At 49.0% G+C, this 26,702-nt stretch overlaps 1 protein-coding gene and 1 long non-coding RNA gene across 3 annotated transcripts in view; both read left to right on the forward strand.

The window, feature by feature from the left end:
- NTF4 (neurotrophin 4) overlaps window positions 1-12,232 on the forward strand; it is a 28,333-nt gene extending 16,101 nt beyond the window's left edge. For both annotated transcript variants that reach the window (XM_077314912.1, XM_077314911.1), the window contains exon 3: window positions 10,397-12,232. In XM_077314912.1, the coding sequence (XP_077171027.1) occupies window positions 10,418-11,035 (618 nt within the window). In that variant the 5' untranslated portion in view covers window positions 10,397-10,417 and the 3' untranslated portion in view covers window positions 11,036-12,232. The remainder of the gene's footprint in view (window positions 1-10,396) is intronic.
- A 4,943-nt stretch (window positions 12,233-17,175) lies between these two features.
- Window positions 17,176-25,095, forward strand: LOC143825625 (uncharacterized). The gene is made up of 2 exons (XR_013226969.1): window positions 17,176-22,198; window positions 24,002-25,095. It is a non-coding gene; the product is annotated as an uncharacterized LOC143825625 (long non-coding RNA).
- The last annotated feature ends 1,607 nt before the right edge of the window (window positions 25,096-26,702 follow it).

The following is a 26,702-nucleotide window of genomic DNA, read 5'->3' on the forward strand; positions in this document are numbered from 1 at the left end:
GTCTTCTTCCAGTGTCCTGACGCACTTCACCAAGCACCTCCCACTGCTTGTGATGCCTCACCTCACGGCATCAGCGCCATCTTGAGCCACTGGCTGGGAGACATTTTACTCTCGGACTCTGTCATCTGCCAAGAGGGATTACATGCAGATTGACAGAAGCATTGGCCATTGTTGCGGATGTAAAAATTTTTAATGACTTTCTCTACGGTTGCATGTTCACCATATACACTGAAAAACCAAAAAGGGAACTGAAACCCAACCTGAACAGAAGTCAGGAACCCAAAAGTTGAGCTGCAAAACAATATTAAAAAATAATTAAAAACAAAGTAAAAATAACATATATCTGACTGCACATGACAGAATAGACCAATCGTGTTTCGACCCACAAAAAAATCTGTTCAGTGTATCTCCCACTAGTGTTTCTAAGGTATCTGGTTTGGAGCCCACCTTCTAAAATATGTATTATCTGACACACATGGAAATGCACTCCTGAGGTAGAGTTAAGCAAAAGCTGAGAGTGGCGACCTCAGATAATAATATTTAAGAGGTGGGCTCCAAACCTGATACTTTAGAAACACTAGTGGGAGCTACACTGAACAGATTTTCCTTTGCCACCCAGCGAGCCTTTTAGATTTTGGTCTTATACAATGGAGCATCTCCCACAATATATTGACTGCTGAGGAAGACCCCTGTGGGGCGACACGCCTTCGGTCTGTTCTGTCATGTGCAGTTAGATACGTGTTCTTTGTACTTTGTTTTTAATTGATTATTGGTGCATTTTGTTTAATAAATATTTGTAATGATTTTTAAATATTGTTTTGCAGCTCAACTTTTGGGTTCCTGACCACCATGTCCACTGACCACAAACCGCTGTTGGGCCTCTCTACCCTGGACAAACAGATGCCGCAGATACTGTTGCCACATATGCTCCGGTGGTTGATCTTCTTAAATGCGTACCATTATGTTCTTCTGCATTGTCCATACCAGGCGAGCTGAGGGCATGCAGATGCCCTCAGCTACCTTCTGCTTTCAGCTGTCACTGCTGACCTGTCTTCAGCATTGCACATCCTCCTAATTGAGGACCTGCTGGAGCAGCCTCTCCATGCCACCAACATTGCTGCAGCATCAACCAATGACTCAAGTGCTCAACTGAGTGTGTGTGGGGGTGAGCAAAAGACCAGCATGGCCCCAATCTTGCTCCCTTGGCTGCCCAGCAGCATGACCTGTCAGCTTATAAGGGCAGCCTCCTTTGGGGTAACCACAGTGTGGTGCCATCCAACCTCCCATCCTGGGTCCACTCAGCACTTCACAAGGGGCACTTGGGAATTGTCCATATGAAGGTGCTCGCTACAAGCTGCGTTTGGTGGCTGGGCATCAAGGCCTAGGTCAACAGTACAGTACCCGTCAGGAGAGCTGCCCAGACATGCTGCAAGCTCCCATTCAGCATCGGGAGTCGACCAGGATGTCCTGGTCCTGGCTGCATTTGGACCTGCTTATCATGGACTCCTCAAAGTGGCTCAAAGTGGTTCTGGTATCCTCCATGACATTGAGGGTCATGATCAGGGCTCTGTAAAAGATCTCCACAATGCACAAACTACCGGATACCCTCGTATCTGACAACGGGGCACAGTTTGTCTCTGAGGAGTTACAGGCATTCACCTCGGGCCAACTCATCTGGCACGTCACCTCGGCTCCATTCCATCCTCCATGAATGGCCAGGCTGAGTGAATGGCGAGGTAAAAAAGACCTTGCTCAGGCGGATAGTGCATGGAGACTGGCACCAGCAATTAAATGAGTTCCTGCCTCACCAGCACATCACACCGGCATCAGTCACAGGGAAGACCCCACAGAGCTCCTCATGGGCTGACTCCTCACTACCACTCTTGACCGCATCAACCCCGACCTGACGTATTCTCGGCTGGAAGACTCCAGCAAACCCCACTCATTCACCACAGGAGACTCCATCTGTATACAGAGCTAAGCCAGCGGGTCGTGATGGATTCTGGCTCTTGCCCTCCGAAGCACCAGACCCGTCTCCTTTGTGGTACAGCTGCCAGACAGCAACACGATGCGACGCCACATGGACCCCAGTCACCACAGATGGCACAACGTTGCCCACCAGTTATACTGGCTTGTCCCCACAGACTACGGCAACCACATGCCCTCTCGGGATTCAGTCCCGGCAGCATCCCCTGCTGACTACGCTGCCTCTATGCTGGGGCCGGCTGAGCCTCAGCTCCACCATCTCTGCTGCCAACGCTTCTGAGTCTTGTTCCTCCTCCCAAACTCGGGCACTCGGGGTGCACAAGGACTCCTCCTGAGTACCTGGAGGACTTTGTAACCTGGTATGTGCATAGGTGAGGGGGGAGGGGTGTGATGTATGCAGTCAGTCTGCTTGAGTGCTGCAGAATGCAAATAAAGATTCTAATGTGATCAATAAGTGACTTGTATTAGGCCTCTGTTATAGACTAGTCAGATGGCTCCATTAAGGGCCAATCAGGTTCCTTGGCGGGCCAGGTCAAATGTATACAAATTCCATGAGATCCTGTGTTTGCTGTTTGGAGTTATAATGTTGGTATTGAATAAAGAGCTGTTGGGTCTGAAGAAACTGCCTGTGTGTCTTGCTGAACCCACAGACTTAATGAAAGCCATAACTGCTTTTAATCTCAAAGACCGTTTATGCACTGGAGGTTTCATTGTGGGCTGCAGGCTGGAGTTTTAGTGGTGGCAGGTTGCTCCACCTCTTCCTGCACCCACAAAGGGGAGTATTTGGCTTGGTGCTCCCCATCCGCCCCCAATTTGTGCTCCTGCATGGGAGCTGGGGCAGTGAAGTTCCCAGGGCATAAATGGTCAAAGAGTCCCTGATTGCTTTTTCTGCTCCTCCCTCTTCCTCGGGAAAGAAAAAGCATTGGCCAACCTGATCAATAGTCTTGTGGATCCATGGGTCAAACAAGGACTTGGAGGGAATCAGAAGTTGAGTTCTTTGCTCAGTATACAGACAGGAATAGGCCTGCCTGGTTTAAAGGGGAAGAAAAGTCCTGGTTTGCATGCTGTGAAACAAAAACAAGGCCACTTTAGCCTGAGTTCGTGTGGGGCTCCATCCCACATGCCCTAATGGGCCAGTGTCTCCATCTTACAAAGGAAACTGCTGCTTCAGGGGAACAATCTAAATTGTTAACGAGTCATGAGAAGCAAGTGCAAGCCAACAACCCGTGTTCTAGCTTCAAAGCAGTAGCATGGGCTACTAATTAGTTTAAAAACAAACATCAGATATTCTAATTCTGCTTCCCTTGCATCCCATCTGGGTCAATGCTGTAGCTAATCTCAGGGATAATGTGCAATTCCACAGAGGGGGGAATGCAAAACATGTGCGGAACAGAGAACTTATGAAAGTGAGCCAAGTCACAGACTACAGACCGAGTCACGCATGCAGAGGCCATGCAGAGGACTCCTCTTTCATAGAGAGCAACACGTAAAACTGACACCTCTGCCCCAAGCACAGAGGTGACACAGAGGAAGGACATATCACAAAAAAACTGTGCTCAAACACATACTCCCTCTCACTTAAAAGAACAAAACATAGTATATCATGTCTTCTACACAGAAGGCACATATAGCCATAAAATTATATACATGCAAGCACACACAAAAAAACCCATGATAACTGAACAGTGATGAGCTTATTCCAAAGCCTCTTTTTGTTGTTGGGTGCGAAGTGTCTGACCCATCGCGACCCCATGGACAATGATCCTCCAGGTCTTCCTGTCCTCTACCATTCCCCGGAGTCCATTTAAGTTTGCACCTACTGCTTCAGTGACTCCATCCAGCCACCTCATTCTCTGTCGTCCCCTTCTTCTTTTGCCCTCGATCGCTCCCAGCATTAGGCTCTTCTCCAGGGAGTCCTTCCTTCTCATGAGGTGGCCAAAGTATTTCAGTTTCATCTTCAGGATCTGGCCTTCTAAGGAGCAGTCAGGGCTGATCTCCTCTAGGACTGACCGGTTTGTTCGTCTTGCAGTCCAAGGGACTCGCAAGAGTCTTCTCCAGCACCAGAGTTCAAAAGCCTCAATTCTTTGATGCTCGGCCTTCCTTATGGCCCAACTTTCACAGCCATACATTGCAACTGGAAAGACCATACATAGCCTTGACTAGAAGCACTTTCGTTGGCAGGGTGATGTCTCTGCTTTTTAGGATGCTGTCTAGATTTGCCATAGCTTTCCTCCCCAGGAGTAAGCGTCTTTTAATTTCTTTGCTGCAGTGATCTATAAAATCTGTCACTACCTCCATTTCTTCCCCATCTATTTGCCTGGAATTAGAGGGCCGGATGCCATAATCTTCAGTTTCTTGATGGTGAGTTTCAAGCCAACCTTTGCACTCTCCTCCTTCACCCGCATCAAAAGGCTCTTTAGTTCCTCTTCACATTTTGCCATTAGAGTGGTATCATCTGCATATCTGACGTTGTTGATATTTCTCCCTGCAATCTTGATCCCAATTTGTGACTCATCTAACCCCGCCTTTCTCATGATGTGCTCCGCATACAAGGTAAATAGGCAAGAAGACAGTATACAGCCTTGCCAAACTCCTTTCTCAATTCTGAACCAATCAGTGATTCCTACCCAAATTCTGGGCTCCTCTAACAACAGTGTATGTTCTCCCCACTTCTGGGATATTCCCTTAACATACAAATCCATGCCCATGTATCTCCAAATTTTGGAGACACACCAGTTAAGAAGAGCATTGCTAGTAGCTCGCTTAAACATCTTTCCCTCAAATGTCACCCGAGGTAGATTTTTGAAGATCCCTCCTCAGGAGAGATACAGTTTACTTGGATGTAGTGTCCCTGACACGTTGTACCATATACTTCTGGTGTGTCCTACGTTTGAAGTATTTCATCGCCCATTAGCTAATTATCTGAAGAAATTGAAATTCAGTTGTGTTAATGAGAAACATTGGATTAAAATGATACTAAATGTGACGGTCTCAGCAACTATTATAAAAGTAGCAAAATTTTTACTGGCAATTTTAAATAAATATTTTACAATAGATTTTACATCTGGAAATTTTCATTTTATGCTTTGTAATTTTATGCCAATAAAGGTACTCTGAATCTGAATCAGTGATTCCATTCCCGGTTCTCACTGTTGCTTCTTGACCTGCTTATAGGTTTCTCAAGAGACAGATAAGATGCTCTGGTATTCCCATCTCTTTAGGAACTTGCCACAATTTGTTGTGCTCCACACAATCAAAGGCTTTAGCATAGTCAATGAAGCAGAAGTAAATGTTCTTCTGGAACTCCCTAGCTTTCTCCATGATCCAGCGTATGTTGGCAATTTGATCTCTAGTTCCTCTGCCTCCTCGAAATCCTGCCTGTACTTCTTGAAGTTCTCAGTCCACATATTGCTGGAGCCTAGCTTGTAGGATTTTGAGCATAACTTTGCTAGCATGAGAAATGAGTGCAATGGTGCAGTAGTTTGAACATTCTTTGGCATTGCCCTTCTTTGGGATTGGAATGTAAACTGACCTTTTCCAATCCTGTGGCCACTGTTGAGTTTTCCAAATTTGCTGGCATATTGAATGTAGCACTTTTACTGCACCGTCTTTTAAGATTTTGAATAGTTCAACGGAATGCTGTCACCTCCACTAGCTTTATTGTTGCTCAGACTTCCTAAGGCCCATTTGACTTCACATTCCAGGATGTCTGGCGCCAGGTCAGTGACTACCCCCTTGTGGTTATCAGGGATGTTAAGCTCGCTCTTGTATAGTTCTTCTATATAATTTTGCCACCTTTGTTTAATCTCTTCCGCTTCTGTTAGGTCCCTACCATTTTGGTCCTTTATCATACCCATCTTTGCATGATCCCCAGTAGCATATTGGACACTTCATCCCCAGTAGCATATTGGACACCTTTCAACCTGAGGGGCTCATCTTCCAGCGTCATATCGTTTTGCCTTTTGAACCTGTCCATAGAATTTTCCTGGCAAAGATACTGGAGTGGCTTGCCATTTCCTTCTCCAGTGGATTGCCTTTTGTCAGAGCTCTCAGCTTTGACCTGTCCGTCTTGGGTGGCCCTGCACGTCATAGCTCATAGCTTCACTGAGCTACGCAAGCCCATAGCAGTACTAGTGTCAGACTAGGATACAGGAGAGCTGGGGTCAGATCACAACACAATTTGATGAAAACTTCCTGGGTTATCTTGGACCTTTTAGTCGCAGCCGAGCCTTCTTCAGAGCTGTTGCTGGGAGGATAAAATGGAGGGAGAATGATGCTGCAATTACTTTAGGTCCACACTGAAGAGAAAAGCAGGGTATTAATATTTAAACAAACAGTCACGCAGCCTGTCAGCTCTTTCAACCCTGTATTTGCAGCACTTGATGTAACTGATCTATGCCACCTTTCAGCAAAAAGATTCCCAAAGCTGCATGTGGTACACAGACACACAGACACACATTCCTTTTAAAAAATCAGTAAAATTAAGAGAGAATGTTTTCTGTGGGGTCTGTCCCCATGATATACCAGTCTTTTCCCACATAGCTGATATCTTAATAAGTAGCTCTGGTTGGCAGAACCCAGGTAAAAAATAAGGCGGATCACACACGAAAGACAGCTTGGAGTAGTGGCTACAAATGGCGGCTGGGTTTGATTCCCCACTCCTTCACATGCAGCCAGCTGAGTGACCTTGGGTTAGTCACAGTTCTGTTAGAGCTGCTCTTACAAAGCAGTGCTGTCAAAGCTCAGCCCCACCTACCTACAGGGGTTTCTGTTGTTGGGAGAGGAAGAGAAGGCCACTTCGAAACTCCTTTGGATAGTAAAAAGCAGGATAAAAAACCTGCAGTTGTTCTCCTCTTCTTCTCTTGCCTTGAATCCACCTCAGGTTGAGGACTTCCCCCCCGTCCCGATCAACTGTCATCGGTCAGAGATGGGAATAATTCCATTGTGCCCCAAACTAGGTTCAGCATTACTGTTTTCACCCTCTATTGATGAGGCCATCAGAAAGGAGGCAGCAGGTACCTGCACATCTTACCTGGATTCAGCTGCACAAATTATGGAGTACACAGGTTGGGTCTGGGGTCCCCATCATTTATTAGACATCCACCCACCAGAATCATTTCATATGTCATATCAGCAAAAATACCATTCCCAAGGGCTGTGGGGCCAGACTTGACTTGTGAGGGCAGTGCAAGGAAAGGAGGCCAGCCCCCACCCCCCCAGTGAACAGCCACAGAGAGCTATTTGGTCTGCTTTGGGGCTCCATGTACTGTGCTTAGTACACATGGGGCCCAACAGCAGAGCAAAAAGCTGCCATGCAGCTGTCTTGGCTTGGGAAAATGGTGGAGGGGGGAAGGCTGAGACCCCTCCTACCCTGTTGCCATGCTCACAAGCTCTATCTGGAGCTGCAGCCCCCCTTGCTTTAGACCAGTGGTCCCCAACCTTTTTATCACTGGGGACTGGTCAATGCTTGACAATTTTACTGAGGCCCGGAGGGGGGGGGGTAGTCTTTTGCCAAGGGACATCACCGCCGCCTGAGCCCCTGCTCCGCTTGCTTTCCCGCTGGCGCCCCTGACTTCCCGCCACCCACTGGGGGACGCTGCCAGCAGCAGCTGCGCAGTGCCATGCCGAGGGGGAGCCCCAGCCATGGCAACTGCTGGAGAGCACCAAAGGTGAGCCAGTGGCAGAGTGGCAGGGCAGCCCCTGAGGCAGCAGCCAGGGAGGAGGACGAGGAGGAGCCGTGGCCCGGTACCGACTGATCCACGGACCGGTCCCGGTCCCTGGACTGGGGGTTGGAGACCATTGCTTGGAACATTAATTCCCTGATCTTACATGTGACACAAGTTAGGTCACATGAACCCCAGCCCAGTTTTTTTTCACAGGTCTCATTTAGTTGAACCCTCAGGAAATGAAAAGCCACGGAGTCTGTGCAGACGCACACGCTCCAGTCCAGAACTGGCAAGGTACATTCCCGGTAATGTGCTGAAGCCAGCAGCCTCACTGCTGTGTTTGGGGTCAGTGGAAGTTTCCCAACGACCCCCAACACAGCGTGCTGCTGTAATCGAATTTGGGTGTGATAGGAGAACAGATAACCGTAGGCAGAGCTCGCTTTTCCCAGAAAAGGTGCAGCTGGCAAAGTTGGTTGAAGGTGGGGCATCTCACAAATGAGACCTGAGCTTTCATCTGGAAACACAGGCCCAATTGCACCTCCAAGCTGCAAAATCACCCTCAAGGAGTAGGTGACTGTTTCTAGAAGATGCTGACATGAGGGCCAAATTCAACATTACAAAGCTCACAAGTTGAGTCCAGGGATCCCCAATCTATGCCCTCAAGTGGTACAGTCACATGTGAGTTTCTCAATTTGGTTCCTGAAGAAGGGACTTCAGACCTCCCCATTTTCCTGACCTGAAACAGTCAAGGGTTGGAGAGATGGCAATATCTGTACTATAGGGGAAACCCACAAGTTTTGGTTCCCCTAATTGGCACAATTTTTGGACCTGAGTGCACCTTTGGAATTCTGATACAACATGGCGAGCAGAGCCACAACATGGCTGCTACAAAACTGCTGCTGAGGTGGGTGGAGTGAGATACAAAATGGCTGCCTCCGCCAAGATTCTTGTGCTGTGGGGGCAGCTGCTGCCAAAGCAACACTTTAAAAATCCTCACAGCTAAGCCCCACCTGGCCCTGCCCACTTTCTAAAAACACCTGGTGGGCACCAGGTAGCTGTTGGCAGGTGGCATGGTACCCATGGGGCGTATGTTAAGGACCTTGGGTTTAAGAATAGCAAAATGATGCAGTAACGGGCATTGATCCCCCTTCTTCAGGCACACTACAGGCATGAGCGGAATCAAGTCACTGCATGCAGGGGAATTTTGGAACTCATGACAGTTGCAAAGGACATAGGGTGGGGCTCCATGCCTGACCCAACAATTAAAATCAACAGGATGTCAATCTGGACGGAGTCTTCCCCTGAAACAAGCTGCCAGCACTGCTTGAGTCCTCCAGAACTAGGCCGCCACTCCAGTTGCCTTAAGAACCAACATGATGCCACTGTCTATAGCAGCCGTGGCCAAACTGTGGCACTCTAGATGTCATGCCAGCACTGTGCTGGCAGGGGCTCATGGTAATTGTAGTCCATGGCCAACTGGAGAGCCACAGTTTGGCCACCCCTGATCTACGATGTGTATAGCAGCCGGGATCCTAAGGAAGACGGGGAAAGGAAAAACACTGTGCTGATTAGGCAGGCATCTTTTCCAGTCCACCCCAACTCAGTTGACAGTTAATGGCTGTTGTTTCTACCATTACATTAGGAAAGGGGTCCCCTACCTTGTTGAGCCGATTTGTTTTTTTGGATTTCTGGGCATAAAAACAAAATGGCTGTCATGTGGCCAATCACAAAGTGGTGGGCAGGCAGTTGCAAGCCCACCTGCTAGGTCAGTCCCTGTTTTGACCCAGAGGTACACAGAGATGATGCCTTCATGGCTCTTCTCAGCCACTTCCTCCTCCAATGAGGTGAAGGAAAATCAGAATTGGCTCTTGGCTTTCAGTAAGAGATGTTTTGGGGAAGAAGCATGTGGGTGCAAGGAGACAAACCGGCAGGCACCCCATTGGGGATGGCTGTGGTAAAGGTAGCTTCAATTCTGCTTGCCAGATTGAAACCAGGATGTGAGGTGACTGCTCGCTCATTGTCTTATCTGAATTAGATGAAATTAGATGCACCACCTCCTGCAAGTAACAACTGGAAATAGTCGTGCTGAACTCCTGTGCATTCTGGGTCCAGTAGCTGGGGGTATGGTATAGCTAGGGGTACGGTTGCTGAACACTGAGCGTCTATTTTAGTACTGTAGGCTACCGCAGGAGCATTATCGTAATTCTGATCATTGTTGATCTGACAACATTGACAGTTTTCTTGGATGAAGCCACAGAAAGGGACAAAGATAAAGAGGGTTAATCTAAGAAGTGTCCATCTCAGAAATCCCACCCACAAAACTGTATATGTGCCACAGAATCCTTTTCAGTTCCTCTCCTGCCTCCAGCATGAATATGGGAAAAATCAAAAGGCAGTTTCCAATGTGCTTGTTTCTGTTTTCTGCCATTGATAGACGGCCTCACATAAGGGGACCAGGTTGTCCCACTTTTGGAGGGACATCTGGGGGCGCCTGGCAATTTGTAAAAAATATATATTACAATACTAAGCGTTCTATGAAACTTTTTGTTGCTCCATATAGACCAAATTTTTAATCAAGAACCCCCCCAGTCAATGGTGTCCCGCTTTACCAATGTTAAAATCTGGTCCCCTTAGCCTCACAGGAAGGTTGATGTACAATCTCATTCCAGCCTTCCTGAATACAAAGGTGGTTTTGGCCTGGCACTTTGCATTTCCCAAGTCATATTCTTTTTTTTCCCACACAGGTCCCCGCCGCACAGGGAGTGATGCTTATTCTGTTTCATGTCATGATCCCCCCACTGCTCTGTGTCACCTGCGCTGCACCCCTCCCCAACAACAGTGCCCTCCCCAACAACACTACTGAGGCCCTCTGGGCTGAACCCCCCCTTGGGGACTGGGACCTCTTCTCTCCACGCGTCACCCTTTCCCACCACCAGCCAGTTGACCCACCCCTGCTCCTTCTCATGGAGGACTCCGGCACCCACCCGGGACAGGCTGCTAACAGGACGCTGAAATGGAGACGGTCCCTGGAGGGGGCCATACGGCGGGGGGAAATGTCGGTGTGTGACAGCGTCAACGTCTGGGTGACAGACAAGCGTACAGCAGTGGACATTCGTGGCAAAACCGTGACGGTCCTTTCGGAGGTTCAGACGCTGACGGGTCCACTCAAGCAATATTTCTTCGAGACCAAGTGTAATCCCGCGGGGGGCACAGTGGGTGGCTGTCGTGGTGTAGATCGACGCCACTGGATCTCCGAGTGCAAGGCTAAGCAGTCGTACGTGAGGGCGCTCACTATGGATTCTGACAAGATTGTGGCCTGGCGCTGGATCAGAATCGACACTTCCTGTGTCTGCACTCTCCTCACCCGCACTGGCCGGACGTAGGGAAGTGTAGGGGGGAAGGGGTGTCGCCAGTAGTTTCTTATTGGCATGGCTTCTTCCCTCGCATCACCGTAGTGGATGTTCAGGGGTGGACTGGCAGGATCCCTAAGCCCAGTGTCATCTCTCATTGGCCAAAGGGGCATGCACGGTGCTCCCGCTGTCCAGGGAGATGGGAGTACAGTCCCTGCTGACTGATGGGCACCCATGTTTTGGCTCACAGGTCCTCTAGCCAAAGCTGTATTCCATAGTGTTGCCATGCCTGCAGGGCACAGCTCATTGGCTGACTGCCTCCTGCACAAGATTGGGGAAGTGAATGTTCTGCACTGCTGGAAGGTGGCCCTGGAAAATTTGGTGGACCAGATGGGGAAAGAAAAAAAGTCCATTTTGGAGATAGCCACAAAGATAAGTGGAGTTCTTCTTGGGTGACTAATGATCAACTGGGCACTTGTGCTTGCTTCATGTGGCCAGGGCATTATTGACTTGGAGCTCTCGGGTTACAACACCTTTCCCTGAAAAACCTTACTTTTCAGCCTTGGACTGCACAGTGGACTTCAGTGCATCTTTCTTTAGTGCAGGCTGCTCCAGCTGCAGTTTTCCAAATTCTGTACCTCTTGGTAAACCTTTCTGGTGTGACCTATCTACCAGGGTTCCCCTGCACGTGATAGAAAGTTGTAGGGCATATTTTTGAGTGCACAGAACCCATCAGCCATGCTTGCTGAGCCCCACAATTGCCATAGGCACCATTGATAACCATGTGTTTCTATGGCATAGTCACCGTTCCCTGTTGGCTATGGCTTGGAGGGGAAGTCCAGGAAGCTGGTCCACTATGACTAGTCTTGCCGTTCTGGAAGTCCTGATGCCTTCCAAAGGAATCCCAGAGTTCTGGGGCCCAAATTTAGAAACCTCTGTGCTGGATCAGAGTTACCTTTGGAATCCCACTGTCCCTTGCTTCACCCCCCCCCCTTCATATTTATTACCTCCCCTTCCCTGGCATTCCCCTGCCTGTGCTGCCATTTTAATTGTTAACTTATTTGTTTACCTCACTCTTTGCAAGAAATAATTTCTCGGGAAAGAAACATGGTGGGGGGAGGCAGAGGGAGGATGAAAAGCATGAGAAGCATGCCTGCAGTGTCACACGCGAGGTCTTGAACGATGCACATGCCTTAGTGCAGGGGTAGTCAAACTGTGGCCCTCCAGATGTCCATGGACTACAATTCCCAGAAGCCCCTGCCAGCATCCGCTGGCAGGGGCTTCTGGGAATTGTAGTCCATGGACATCTGGAGGGCCGCAGTTTGACTACCCCTGCCTTAGTGAGTGTGGGAGACAAGCGCCTTGGGAAGGAAAGTCATGCCACCACAACAAGTTGCATTTGACACACACAGCCACAGAAATATCACCATCACCTTATGGCTCTGTGGTAAGCCAAGGGTTGCCCGATTCCCCCTGGGGATGGGTCCGTGCAGCTGCCAGACCCAGGCTGAGAAACACCTGGATATTTGGGGCCAGAGCCTGGGGAGGACCGGGTGCCGTGGAGTCCACCCTCCCAAACCTCCATTTTCTCCAGGGGAACCGGTCTCATAGTCGGGAGGTGAACTGCAATCGACAGAAAGAGGCAGAGAGGGAGGCCCCCTCCCCTTCTGCCTGGAATTCAAAAAGAGGAAATGCCCATGACTGCCACCCAATGGCGGGAAGTGTAATTGCAGGGTCGTTTCTTGAAGGGAGTTGCCGTTTCAGTGTGCTGCTAGAAGCCCATGACACTTGGGCACTGGTGAAGCCTTTGCACAAGGGAGGGGAGGGGGAGGCTCCTGTCTCCTCCTGGGCCTTTTTCCTGAGCCTCTCAGACTTATTCTAGGCATGTCGAACAATGCACTTTCAATATACTTTAGAACTAGATTTTCCTGTTTTGCACCAGAAAATTCAGCTGCGAAAGTATATTGAAAGCATATTATCTAGCATGTGTGGAATAAGCCTCAAAGCGGAATAATTTGCATCACTTTGGAGCTACCAGTGGAGTGCCAATCTGCTCCTAAAGATAATGGTATAAGTTTGGCTTGGTAAAGCAGCAAGAGTTAGAATGACGCCCAGAATAAGGTAGCCAGGGGATGTTTTTTATTGTTGTTATATTTGGGTTTTTTTTTTAGGGGGGGGGGGCTTGGCTAGGACCCAGTTGGGAAGCTCCTGGAACCTTGAGGGTGGAGCCTGGGGAGGACAAGGGCCTCTGTGGGGTACAATGTCCTCCAGTCCCCCCTCCAAAGCATCCATTTTCTTCTGGAGAACTGATCTCTGTAGTCTGGAGATGAGCTGTAATTCCAGGGGATCCCCAGGCCCCACCTGGAGGCTGGCATCCCTAGTCCAGGAGCACCTTAGAGACCAAGTGTTTCAGGGTGTAACCTTTCAAGAGTCAACGTTCCCTTCATCAGACACAGTCTCACACCCCAAAATAGCTACCCCCTGAAACAAACAAGTTATTGATACAAGATTTCTGTGTGGAAGCAGGTAACTTTATTTACTTTAAGGGCTACAATCCCATATAATAGATATAAACAAAGGTCCTGGGCTGTACCCCAAAGCAAAGTTTGAAGCCATCCTATGACGTAAGGTTTATTATCTAGCAGCCAGGCAAGGGAAGCTTGGAGGCGGTTTGCTATTGCCTGGCTCTGCGTCATGACCTCTAGTGGTCCTTGGAGGTCTCCCATCCAAATACCTTCTGAGATCTGATGGGATCAGGCTTGCCTGGGCTATCCAGGTCTGACATAAGGGGTCCTTCCACTGAATGAAAGAGCTAATTTAAGCTGGAGGTAGCTTCTCAGGGGAGAGGCTGTGGCTGAGTGGTAAAGCATCTGCTTGGCATGTGGAAGGTTCATGGTTCAATCCCTGACATCTCCAGAGTTGCCAACCTCCAAGCAGTGGCTGGAGATCTCCTGGGATTACAACTTATCTCCAGGTGCCACAAAGCAGTTCCTCTGGAGAAAATGGCTACTTTGGAAAATGTATTCCAAAGTATTGGAAAATGTATTCCAAAGTATTGGAAAATGTATTCCAAAGAGGAGGGTCCCTCCCCTCCATACCCCACCCCCTCTGTTCGACTCCACTGACAAACTCTTCTCTACCTGGAGCTGGCAACCCTAAATTAAAGGGATCAGGGAGGGGGAGAGGGGAGAGACCTCAGCCAGAGACCCTACAGCGGCTGCCATTATGGAGGAGTTCAGTGACACTGGAGGTCGGAAGCCCTGTGGCTCAGGAGCCACCACTTGCTCTTGGACATGCTCTTCTCAACCCAGGGCACCTGCTGCATGATTCAGGAAAGTCAGGCTGTGGCCCCGCCTGGGCTGTGTTTGGCTGGTGGTTCTTCTCACAACTGAGGGATGTTCTAACTATGCTGTTCTAAGCCCGTTTCTTGCCACACGAGTTCTGCTTGAAGGGAAGGAACGTAAGGAAGCATTTATCTTTTAACAGCCAGCATAATAAAGAGTTCTGGAGAACTGGAAGGTCTGTGTGCTGTGCTGTGTCTGAAATCTGACAGGTAAGCCCTGCCCTTCGCCCCAGTGATACAAGGTTGGGCTCAGTTGCAGCAAGGATAGGGAGAGGACATACTCCGAGGTTCTCTGGCTGCTTAAAAGGTCATCGTTTTACACTGAATTCAAATAATTGTATTTTTTGTGTGTGTTTGACGGCTTGGTGGAAATGGCAGAAAGTAGTCAGGCAACTCTTCAGGCGGATGGCCAGTGCAAATGTGTCTCTCTGTGAGCAGCGGACTGAGGCCTACAAGCTCTGGACTGAGAGCAATCTGGAGAGTTTGGGGGTGGAGTCTGGGGAGGGGGGGCACAAGGCCATGGAGTCCACCCTGCAAAGCAGCATTTTCTCCAGGGGAACTGGTCTCTGTAGTCTGGAGATCAGCTGTGGTTCTGAGAGAATTCCAGGCCCTACCTGGAGGTTGGAAGCCCTACATTCCACTGGAGTAGACCCTGCTCACCTGCAGAATAGCAACACTTCTGTGATGGAAAACACATCAGGGGGAATCAGGCACTTCAAAAGGTGAGCCAAGCTGCAAGTGATAAGAGGCGCATATCTGCAATTCCACAGAGAAATGTAAGAAACGTATATAGCTGCCTCCCCTCCCAAGTGTGTGCAGGCAGAATATGCAACAGCCCTTTCACCCACTGGGTAGGTAGAGCATGTAGAATTACATACTATTTATTCTTTGTATGGCCTTTGTGCTATGTAGCCAGGAGATCCAAAGATTGTTTGGCAGGCAGGCAAGGGACGTTCAGAGGTGGGTTGCTGTTACTGACTCTGCATCGTGCCCCTGGAGGACACAGAATCATAGAGTTGGAAGGGACCTCCTGGGTCATCTAGTCCAGCCCCCTGGACTATGCAGGACACTCACAATCCTATCACTCATTCACTGTAAACTGCCACCTCCTTGAACCTTCAGCCTCTCCGTCAGATGGCTGTCCAGCCTCTGTTTTAAAATCTCCAAAGATGGAGAACCCACCACCTCCCGAGGAAGCCTGTTCCACTGAGAAACCGCTCTAACAGTTAGGAACTTCTTCTGGATGTAGAGCCGGAATTTCTTTTGCATCAATTTCATCCCATTGGTTCTGATCCATCTCTACGGGGCAAGAAAGAACAACTCTACTCCATCCTCTATGCTGTGTACAAGACACACACATCCTTTGTGTCTCTCAGGTGTGTGTGCTCACATAGGATACATGCTAACCCAAACCACAGAACCTCCTCTGCTCTGCCCCAGTTCCTGCACGGCCAGATGACATCCTGAGTCCCACCAGTGCCTTGCTAGAGGAATCCCTTGCAGGAATCTCTTGTCTGCTCCTTGCCAACTGCTCCAGTTCTACTCCAAACCAGGAGGACTGTGGCTACCGTCACCTGCCCATGCCTCTAGCCTGTGACAAACATGGCATCACCCCCATAAGCACAAAGCCACCACTGCTCACAGCAGTGTCTTTGGGGCCTTGGGGGAGAGCTGGGAAGATGGAGGCAGGGAACATGCACAAGTGATAGCCCAGCCCTGTAGGCCTTTGCCTGGTGCGATGTCACCCAAAGACATGCTGGACTGCAAAAGCATTATGTTTTCCTTTTAGCTGCAGCAAGAAATAAGACTGTCACAGAGGACTCGTGTCCATGAAAACCTGTGCAAAGAACATGCGGTTCCATAGAATGCTTAACTATCTACCTCATAGGGCTGACTCAGAGGCCTGGGCCGATGCAATAATGCCACTTTTTCAGAGTCATCTCTAGGTCAACTTTGGTCCTCCCCCAAAGTCTCCAGATGAGCCCTGGAGCCCTCCCATACTTCTGACACATGGCAGGGTTTCCAACGTGGCACTTCTCCTTCAAGTTTATACTCAGCGGACCACGTTCCTTAATACCCCTTTCCCTCTGGCAGCAGCTTGTGCTAAGCTATTAGAAATAAAAGTTAAAGCAACCCTTAATTTCAGTCAAAATATAATTCCTTAGCATATCTGAGAAGCACGCCATGAACTATTCCCCCTATATTCCATAGTAGGCAAAAGGTCGCATAGCAAACTCTAGCCAAGCAAACAACTCTTCTCTATACAGAGAAGAAATAGACATCAGAGATCTTGGTCTCCAATATGGAACTAAAGCCGATTTCGGATAACTCTATGATCGATAACTGTATATAATCATTTCCTTTGTCACCAACCCAGCACAAGGAGGGAGGAAGATGCAAGGGGTGCTGGACCTCTTCAGCAGGAGTGACCACTGGTCAGTTACTGCCCAAGGGGGCTCTGCCCTTGAGAGTCTTCTGGATAGTCTTCAGGTGCTCCAGCCAAATGGAAATGAAATGGCCGGGAGAGTGCTGTCCTTTATTGAGGGATAAATGCATGTTTTAAAAACCTGCAGGGCATCAGGCCGCGCCCGCGCATCGGGCCGCGCCCGCGCATCGGGCCGCGCCCGCGCATCGGGCCGCGCCTGCACGGACCGCGCATGCGCGATGCCCGGCCCTGATTCCCTCTCCCCGCCCTCCCGCAGTAAGAAGCTTCCCGGGCCGCAAGCTTGCGGCCTGGGAAGTTTTTTACTGCGGGGGGGGGGAGGGAGCCGTGGCCATGGTGCCGGGCCGCGCCCCACAGGTTGGGGACCACTGGTTCAAGTACAACTTCAAGTACAACGATATAGGCTAGATATCAGGAAAAAATTTTCACAGTCAGAATAGTTCAGCAGTGGAATAGGCTGCCTAGGGAGGTGGTGAGCTCCCCCTCACTGGCAGTCTTCAAGCAAAGGTTGGATACACACTTTTCTTGGATGCTTTAGGATGCTTAGGGCTGATCCTGCGTTGAGCAGGGGGTTGGACTAGATGGCCTGTATGGCCCCTTCCAACTCTATGATTCTATGATTCTATAACTCACAACAACCTGCCTACCCACAGTGAACCACAGTGCTCTGCAGGTACCAATTTGCTGGCTGTTCCCAGCCCCAGAGAAGCTCGCCTGGCCTAAACCAGGGCCAGAGCCTTTTCAGTCCTGGCCCCTACCTGTTGGAATGAGCTCCTGGAAGAGGACCTAGGACAGATCCCTGAGACACTCCATTCATCACTCCTCTCCAAGAAGATGGTAAACATTTACAAGCACCCTTTGGGAGATTGGTTAGTCTGATATGACTTGTTCTTGAGCAAGCCATGCTAACTCTTCCTAATTACATCCAGCCGCTCTAGCTGTTCAAGGACCGATGGTTTGATGATTTGTTCTAAAATTTTGCCAGCTATAGACGTCAAGCAGATGGGTTGGTAGTTACTCAGATCCTCCTTTTTCCTCTTCTTGAAGATGGGGACAACATTTGCCCACCTCCAATCTTCTGGCACTTCATCTGTTCTCCAAGAATTGTCAAAAATAATGGACAGAGGCTCAGAAATTACGTCTGCAAGTTCTTTTGGTACCCTTGGATGCAATTAATCTGGTCCAGATTTGGTTTCATTTAAGGAAACTAGGTGTTTATGGACTAACCCTACCGTGATCTTAGGCCACAATTCCCATCTCTCTTCACGTGAAATGTTTTTGCCATGTTGAGCACAATTTCCCTTGCAAGAGAACATTGAGGAGAAGTAGGAATTGATGGATTCAGCCCTCTCTTAATCATCTGTTACAATGTCACTTTCTGGTCCCAGCAATGGTCCTACCATGTTTCTACACTTTTTCTTACTTTGAATATTACTAAAGAACCCTTTCTTGCTGTTTTTAGCATTTCTTGCTAACCTACTCTCATACTCAGCTTAAGTTTTTCTAACACTCTCCAGACAAGCATTAGTTATTTGTTTATATAAAATGCAGTATGGATCCTAATTCTGTCAAGTGGATTGATAACTGGTTGACAAATTGTACCCAAAGGGTAATTGTTAATGGTTTAGCATCCTCTTGGAGAATAGTGACGTGGAATTCCCCAGAGATCCTGTCCTGGGGCCTGTGTTGTTCAACATATTTATAAATTATTTCGATGAGGGATTAGAGGGGATACTTATTAAATTTTCAGACGATACTAAACTGGGAGGGGTAGCAAACACAACTGAAGACAGCAACAGAATACAGGATGATCTTGATAGGCTCAAGAAGTGGGCTAAACTGAATGAAGTTCAATAGGGACAAATGTAAAGTTCTGCATTTAGGTAGGAAAAAACAAATATACCAATATAGGATGGGGGAGACTTGTCTTGGCAGTAGCATGTGCGAAAAGGATCTAGGAGTCTTAGTAGACCATACATTGAACATGAGTCAGCAGTGTGACTCGGTGGCTAAAAAGGCAAATGGGATTTTGGGCTGTATCAAACAAAGTGTCATGTCCAGATCACAGGAGGTGATGGCACCGCTTTACTCTGCTTCTGGTTCAGCCTCACTTGGAGTACTGTGTTCAGTTCTGGGCACCCCAGTTGAAGAGGGATGTTGACAAACTGGAACGTGTCCAGAGGAGGGCAACAAAGATGGTGAGGGGTTTGGAGACCAAGACATATGAAGAAAGGTTGTGGGAGCTTGGTCTTAGCTTGGAGAGGAGATGACAGAGAGGGAATCTGATAGCCATCTTCAAGTTTTTAAAAGGCTGCCATATAGAGGATGGAGCAGAGTTGTTCTCTCTTGGCCCGGAAGGACAAACAGAACCAATCGGAGGAAATTAATTCAAAAGAAATTCTGTCTAAACATCCGGAAGAAGTTCCTGACAGAGTGGTTTCTCAGTGGAACATGCTATCTTGGGAGGTGGTGGGTTCTCCATCTTTGGAAATTTTTAAAAAGAGGCTGGATAGCCATTTGATGGAGAGGCTGATTCTGTGAAGGCTTAAGGGTGTGGCAGGTGACAGTGGATGAGCAATAGGGTTGTGAGTGTCCTGCATAGTGCAGGGGGTTGGACTAGATGACCCAGGCAGTCCCTTCCAACTCTATACAACGGGCGCTAGAGTTTGGCAGTGGGAAGAGGAAGGGGAGGAGTTGTCCTGTCTGTAAGGGCATGGGGTTGAATGTGTGTGTTGTGTGGGAGGTTGTGGTGGCATGGTGGCAAATGAGGGTATGGGTGTGGAGATATGGGTGTGAAGAACCTGTGGTTTGGAATGTTCATTGAGTGTGGGAGAGGACTTACCTTTGGGAATTTTGGTATAGTAGTTACAGATGAGCTTTCCAGAGCCATGTCCTCAGATATATGAAGGGAAAATCAGACTGGGGACTCTTCTTAGGGGAAGATTACATGGCAACCAATTCCTCCCAGTTCTGTGTCATTTCCCTTCTTGTGTGAATGAGGCCACATTCACCGAAATGCCCCTCTGCCCTAATACACATGGAGTAGTCACAGTACACAGGTGTCCACCCTGTTCCTTCTGTCTCCCATATTTTCACTGTTGGTAAAATGTTATGTGCCACATGCTTCTTTCATGGTTGCTCCTTAGAAGAACAGATTTTTGTACCCTATTGCTTACTACCCAAAGGAGTCTCAACGCGGTTTACAAACACCTTTTCCATTCATCTCTCCACAATAGTCAGCCTGTGAGGTATGTGGGGTTGTGAGAGATCTGAGAGAACTGGGAATGGGCCGCAGTGACCCAGCAGGCCACAGGTGTCTCAAAGCATTTTCCAATTGTCTTCTCTTTCTCTCCCCAAAGCAGACTCCACATGAGGGAGGTGGGGTAGCGAGCCTCACAGGGAAGTTGGCAACCCTAAGAGGAAGACTCTCTGTGCACAGCAGTCTTGACCTTAGTAAGGTTTTTAATACTGTTTTTTTATTTGCCAGGCCAAGGTTATTTGGCAGGCCAATATGTGTCTCCAGACATTTACTTGTTCTCTATTTACAGTTTCAGGCTGTAAATATTTATTTAGATCTTCCTGCACTTTCCAGACTCACAGGACTGATGCTGGTCTGCCTGTCTGCACCCCAGAATACAAACAGTAGCTGATAAGGGCTGGCCATAGCCCATAGCCCAGGAGGGACACACCTGCACCACTCCCTACCAAGTGCAGGCAAAAATGGCTCATTTGAAGGCTGGACTCTGAGGCATTGTATGATTTTGAAGTCCCACCTCCAAACCTCCAGGAATATTTCCAACACAGGGGTAGCCAACCTACAGGTGTGACCTGGAGAGCTCCTGGAATTACAGCTCACCTGCAGAGTATAAAGATCAGCTCCCCAGGCAGAAAGGGCTACTTTGGACAGGGTTATGGTAGAGAAGAAACATTTAAGGCTTCCCACACAGGTTGTTGTTGAATTAAAAGACTTGAGGCCTACTGCACAGGGTTGTTGTGCAGATGAAACAGGAGACAAAAGAGCCAGTTTCCTCTGCAGAATAACGCTGTGCAGTGGCCTCAAATCTGCAGAGAGTTGCAAAGAAGAAAGACACATGGCTTGGCTGTGTCTAACCCCCGGCCAGAGCAGTATTTTAAGTGAGAAGGGGCTTTTGTGTGGCCTCCCTGTCAGGCAACTGTTTGGCAGAAGGGGAAAGCCCCCCCCCTTCAAAAGGAAAGCCCCCAGGCTCTCCTGCGTTGCTCTTGCAAAGGCCTCCTTCCCTCAGTCAGGGCCTGTCAGAGGCTCCTTCGCAGCAGGCCTGAAGGGGGGAGGGGGAGCACTCTGCAGCCTCCTGCCAGCTCTGTCAGGGTTCTGAGGCAATTTACAGGTGGACATGGCAGTTAGGACAGTCTTGGGGTGAAAAGGGCTGGCGCAGCCTGTCCAGGCCTCTGTTCTCATCCCCCTTGGAAGCCCTACCGACCTCCTCTCCCTGCGGTGGTCAGGAGCAGACTGGCAGCCAGACTGGGCTGGGTGAATGGAATTTTGGTCTGTCCTGGTGAGGGGCCAATAGGAAGGCGCTTTGCGCGGCTCCCCATTGGCTGCTTGGCCCTGGATAGACACTCGGAGGGCCCAATCAGGAGCCGCTTCGTGGCTCCTGATTGGGCCCTCTGAGTTTTTATCTTGGACAGGGCCCACCCTAACTCCTCCCCAGGTGGCCTTACTCTTTTATTTAATACCGCAGGAGCGGTTAAAGATTTAATACCGCAGGAGCGGTTAAAGATGATTATTCCTTGGTTATAAGTTCCTCCTTCCATTTCCCAAATGAGTCTTTGTTATTATTCAATTCATTTAAAGCTATTTATAGAACCACCCTGGTTTCTTTACGTTCCTCCCAGTTTTCCTTCTCAAGGGAATTGTGCCTTCAATATTTCACTTTTGAGAAACTCCCGGTCTTCCTGGACTTCCATCTCCTTAGGTTTTTCTGATCACAGGTGGTTTGCCAAAGGTCTGACCCAACATAACTTTAAGTTTGTTAAAATTTGCTCTCCTGAAGTCTAGCCTGTATGAGAACAGCTGTTCTCTTCCCCAAGTCCAAAATCACACGGTCACTGCCACCAAGAGCACCCACAACTTTTACCTCATCAACCAGTTCTTCCCTATTGGTAAGAATAAAGTCTAAAACAGCAGACCTCCTGGTTGCTCCTTCCACTTTTTGGGGAATTAAGTTGTCAGCAAGACAAGAATTCCAAAGCCCACGTCACAGAAACATTAACACAAAGAGCACTGACCTCTTGGTTGCTGTTTCACTTACATTTTTTCTGGCCAAAGGTGGTTTGCACTGAGAGCCCAGTGACTATATCCTGGAGAGAAAAAAGTGGGAGACGAAGGGAGAGAAGAGCACAAGAGACAGAACACAGATCCAGACAGACAAAGGTAAAAACAGACGTGTTTAAAAATAAGGAAAACATGGTTCCATGTTAAAAGTAGCTTAGTCTAGAAATGTTGGAGATCCTTAATGGGGAAACGGCACTTTGGGATTGTTTGCTATGATTTCCCAACTGAAGGAGGGCTCTTCACAAGTTTCTGTCTGGGCAGCATGTATGTTTGGGGGGGGGGGTGGACTCATGCGCCTTCTGCAGAACAGGTGCAGGTGCATAGGATTTGTCTGGACAATTGGACATCTTGGTGTATGTCTTCCCAATTTTGTGTGCAGAAACGGACCAGAACCAATGGGATGAAATTAATTCAAAAGAAATTCTCTCTAAACATCCAGAAGTTTTTGACAGAGTGGTTTCTCAGTGGAACAGGCTTCCTCAGGAGGTGGTGGGAGAACTTTGGAAATTTTTAAACAGAGGCTAGATAGCCATCTGACAGAGAGGCTGATTCTGTGAAGTCAACGGGGTGGCAGGTTACAATGATAGGTTTGTGAGAGTCCTGCATCATGCAGGGGATTGGACTAGATGACCCAGGAGATCCCTTCCAACTCTATGATTCTATGGTTCTGTGATTCTAAGAATGGGTGCGCAGGGGATCATGGGACCTACATGGACCAGATTGGAGGCAGGTGAACGTTGTCCCCATCTTCAAGAAAGGGAAAAAGGAGGTAGCTACCGACCTGTTAGTTTGATGTCTATAGCAGGCAAAATTTTAGAATAAGTCATCAAACAGTCGGTCCTTGAGCATCTAGAGCAGATGGTTGAGATTACTAATAGTCAGCATGGCTTTCTCAAGAATAAGTCATGTCAGACTAATCTTATCTCTCTTTTGTGAGAAAGTTACTACCTTGCTGGATTAGGGGAATGAATGGATATAGTTTATCTCAATTTCAGCAAAGCTTTTGATAAGGTTCCACATGATATTGGAAAAACATTTTCACAGTCAAGAGTAGTTCAGCAGTGGAATAGGCTGCCTAGGGAGGTGGTGAACTCCCCCTCACTGGCAGTCTTCAGGCAAAGGTTGGATACACACTTTTCTTGGATGCTTTAGGATGCTTAGGGCTGATCCTGCGTTGAGCAGGGGGTTGGACTAGATGGCCTGTATGGCCCCTTCCAACTCTATGATTCTATGATATTCTTGTTTACAAATTTGTAAAATGTGGTATGGATCCTATTACTGTTAGGTGGATTGAGAACTGGTTGACAGATTGTACCCAAAAGGTGCCTGTAAATGGTTCATCATCATCTTGGAGAGGAGTGTCGAATGGAGTGCCTCAGGGATCTGTCCTGGGCTCTGTGATGTTAACCATATTCATAAACCATTTGGAAGAAGGAACAAAGTGCTTATTAAATTTGCAGATGATACTAAACTGGGAGGAGTAGCAAATGCAGCAGAAGACAGGCTGGAAAACTGGGCTAAAATGAATAAAATGAATTTCAGTAGTGAAAAATGCAGTTCTTCATTTAGGTAGGAAAATCAAATACATTATTATAGGGTGGGGGAGACCTGTCTAAAGGGCAAGCTTACAAGAATAACTTTTATTTCCACTGAGATCTCACCCCCAAATCTGAAATGAGGCATGATGAACGAGATCCATGCATTTCAGAGCGACAGAAAATGCTCTCGGAAAATGAGTCCTGCCTCCACCCTCAGGCATCTGGTCTGTGGAAGCATACTATGTCAAAGTAGGGCAGGGACCAAGGGAACAGGGGAGCAGGTAACATGTGAACAGAGCCTTGACCCACACAGGTCTGATGGTTTGCATTTTCCAGGTCTCATTCTTTTCTCTTACTACCACAGAGGCAGTGATGCCGCTTCTGCTCCAGGCTGTGGCTGCCCTGCTGCTCTGCGTCATTCACGCTGTCCCCCTTGGCCAGGAGAATGCTTTCCTCAATGCCACCAAGGCCATGGAGACGGTCCTCTTCTCCCCACGGGTCGTACTTTCCCCGCAAGAGCTCTGGGCCTCCCCCCTGGCCGATGACCCCTCTCTCCATGATGAGTGGTCAGTGTGCAAGAGCGTCAGTACATGGGTAGCAGACAAACGGACGGCAGTGGACATTGCTGGCCGAAATGTGACGGTGCTGCCCACGATCCAAACTCCTACAGGCCTGCTCCAGCAGTATTTCTACGAGACCAAGTGTATTCCCGCGGCGGGCACCAGGGGAGGTTGCTTGGGGGTGGACCCACAGCATTGGATCTCTAGGTGCCAGACTAAGCAGTCGTTGGTCAGGGCCCTCACTCAGGATGCTGAAGAGCGTGTGGGCTGGCGCTGGATCCACCTCGACACGTCTTGTACCTGCACCCTGCTCAGCCGCACGGGCCAGACATAGAGAGGACGCGAAGGGGCGCAGTGGTCTGCCCACCCCCCTGCCACCCCTCCCCGTCCGATGGACAGTGGCTTCTCCTGTCACGGTTCCAACAGACAATCCAGAAATAAAGCTTACACCCCCACTCTCCCACCATTTCTGCTTCTGCAAAAAACCCAAATCTCTCATACAGCACAATTTGTTCCAGTCATCAACAATCCAGGACTGACTTCCTGGAAGGAGAGCCCTGTATTGTATGGAAGCTTGCACAGGCTCAGGGCATAGTTAGGGCATTGCATGGTCAGCAACGGGAATGATGGAGTCTTGTTTCTGTGTATCTCTGTGATTGCTATGAGGGCTCTCTGGCTAGAGACCAAGGGGAAGGCGTTGCTTTCTTTGTGTTCTGTTGCTCTGGCACTCAGAGCCAAAGGGGGGGGGGGCAGGAAGGAACGACGGGTGATAATCACAACTGTCACTGTTATTTTGTAATTGGATTCCACCTTTCCCTGGCAGCTCAGGCAGATCACATCAGTACAATACCAGTGTACACATAAACATACAACATAAAGTAAGACATTTAAATCAAAATCATGAATGTAAATTCAAGGTTTAAAATTGTTTCCAGGCAGGGAGGGCAGCATCATCTTCTTATTTCCTGGCCTCTGGGGTCAGAAGAGGGCGAGCAGAATCAAGAGGGGACTGGAGCCTCTTCCTGCGAGGAAAGGCTGAAGAGTCTGAGATGTCTCAGTTGAGCAAAGAGATGACTAAAAAGGAACTTGATGGTGGTTTATGAAATCATGCATGGGGTGCAGAAAGCTGACAAAAATGGATTTTTTCTTCCTCCCTCAAAACATGACAATTTGAGGGCATCCAATGAAGCTGACAGGCAGTAGGTCTGTTCGGGACAGAGAAAAGGAAACCTTCCTTCCTTCCTTCCTCCTGAAATTTGTATACCGCCCTCAGAGACTGATGCCAGAGGATGTAGGGATGGCCACAGACAGCTTTCAAAGGGGATTAGAGAGATTAATGGAGGAGAGGGCCATCAGCAGCTACTAGTCTTGGTGAGTGAGGGAAGCTCCACATTGAGAGGCACTAAACCTGTGAATCCCAGAGCCAGGAGGCAATGCCAGAGCGATGTCTCAGCCTCTCTGCCTGTTGCTGGCCATCCAGAGGAAGTGGCTGGCCTCTGCATGGGACAGGTTGTGGGGCTAGAAGAAGAGTTGGTTCTTATATGCCGCTTTTCCCTACACAAAGGAGGCTCAAAGCGGCTTACAGTCGCCTTCCCTTTCCTCTCCCCACAACAGTCACCCTGTGGGGTGGGTGAGGCTGAGAGAGCCCTGATATTCCTGCTCGGTCAGAACAGCTTTATCAGTGCTGTGGGGAGCCCAAGGTCACCCAGCTGGCTGCATGTGGGGGAGCGAAGAATTGAACCCAGCTCGCCAGATTAGAAGTCTGCACTCCCAACCACTACACCAAACTGGCTGACTAGATGGACTACTTGTTGAATCCAGCAGGATCTTCTTCTGTTCTTATCCCACCTGTCATCCTGTTGCTGATTGGAGACGAGCCAGTAGGGCAGTTTGGCAAAGCAGCAGTAAAGAATCCTGCACCAATGCACTTAGGATGGCGGCAGCATGTAGTGGTTCAAGCCTCAGACAAGGATCTGGGAAGACCCAGATTTCAATCCTGCTCTGCCATGGGAGTTTTCTGAGTGACCACAGACCAATTGCACACTTTCAGTCTGGCCTACCTCCCAGGAGTATTGTGAGAATCAAATGGAGGAGAGGAGAATGCTCTAAGCCAGTGGTCCCCAACCCCCGGTCCAGGGACCGGTCCCGGTCCGTGGATCAGTTGGTACTGGGCCGCGGGCTCCTCCTTGTCTTCCTCCCCAGTTGCTGCCTTGGGGGCTGCCCTGCCGCTGGCTCACTTTTGGTGCTCTCCAGCGGCCACCATGGCTGGGGCTCCCCCTCGGCATGGCACGGTGCAGCTGCTTTTGGCAGCACCTCCTAGCAGGCGGCAGGAAGTCAGGGGCACCAGTGGGAAAGCAAGTGGAGAAGGGGCTAAGGCGGCAACGATGTCCCTCGGCAAAAGACTCTCCCCCCCCCCCCCCGGCATCAGTAAAATTGTCAAGCGTTGACTGGCCCCCGGTGATAAAAAGGTTGGGGATCACTGCTCTAAGCTACTCTGGATCCCTA

Source organism: Paroedura picta, chromosome 16 (genome assembly GCF_049243985.1).
Source record: "Paroedura picta isolate Pp20150507F chromosome 16, Ppicta_v3.0, whole genome shotgun sequence".
NCBI classification, from domain to species: domain Eukaryota; kingdom Metazoa; phylum Chordata; class Lepidosauria; order Squamata; family Gekkonidae; genus Paroedura; species Paroedura picta.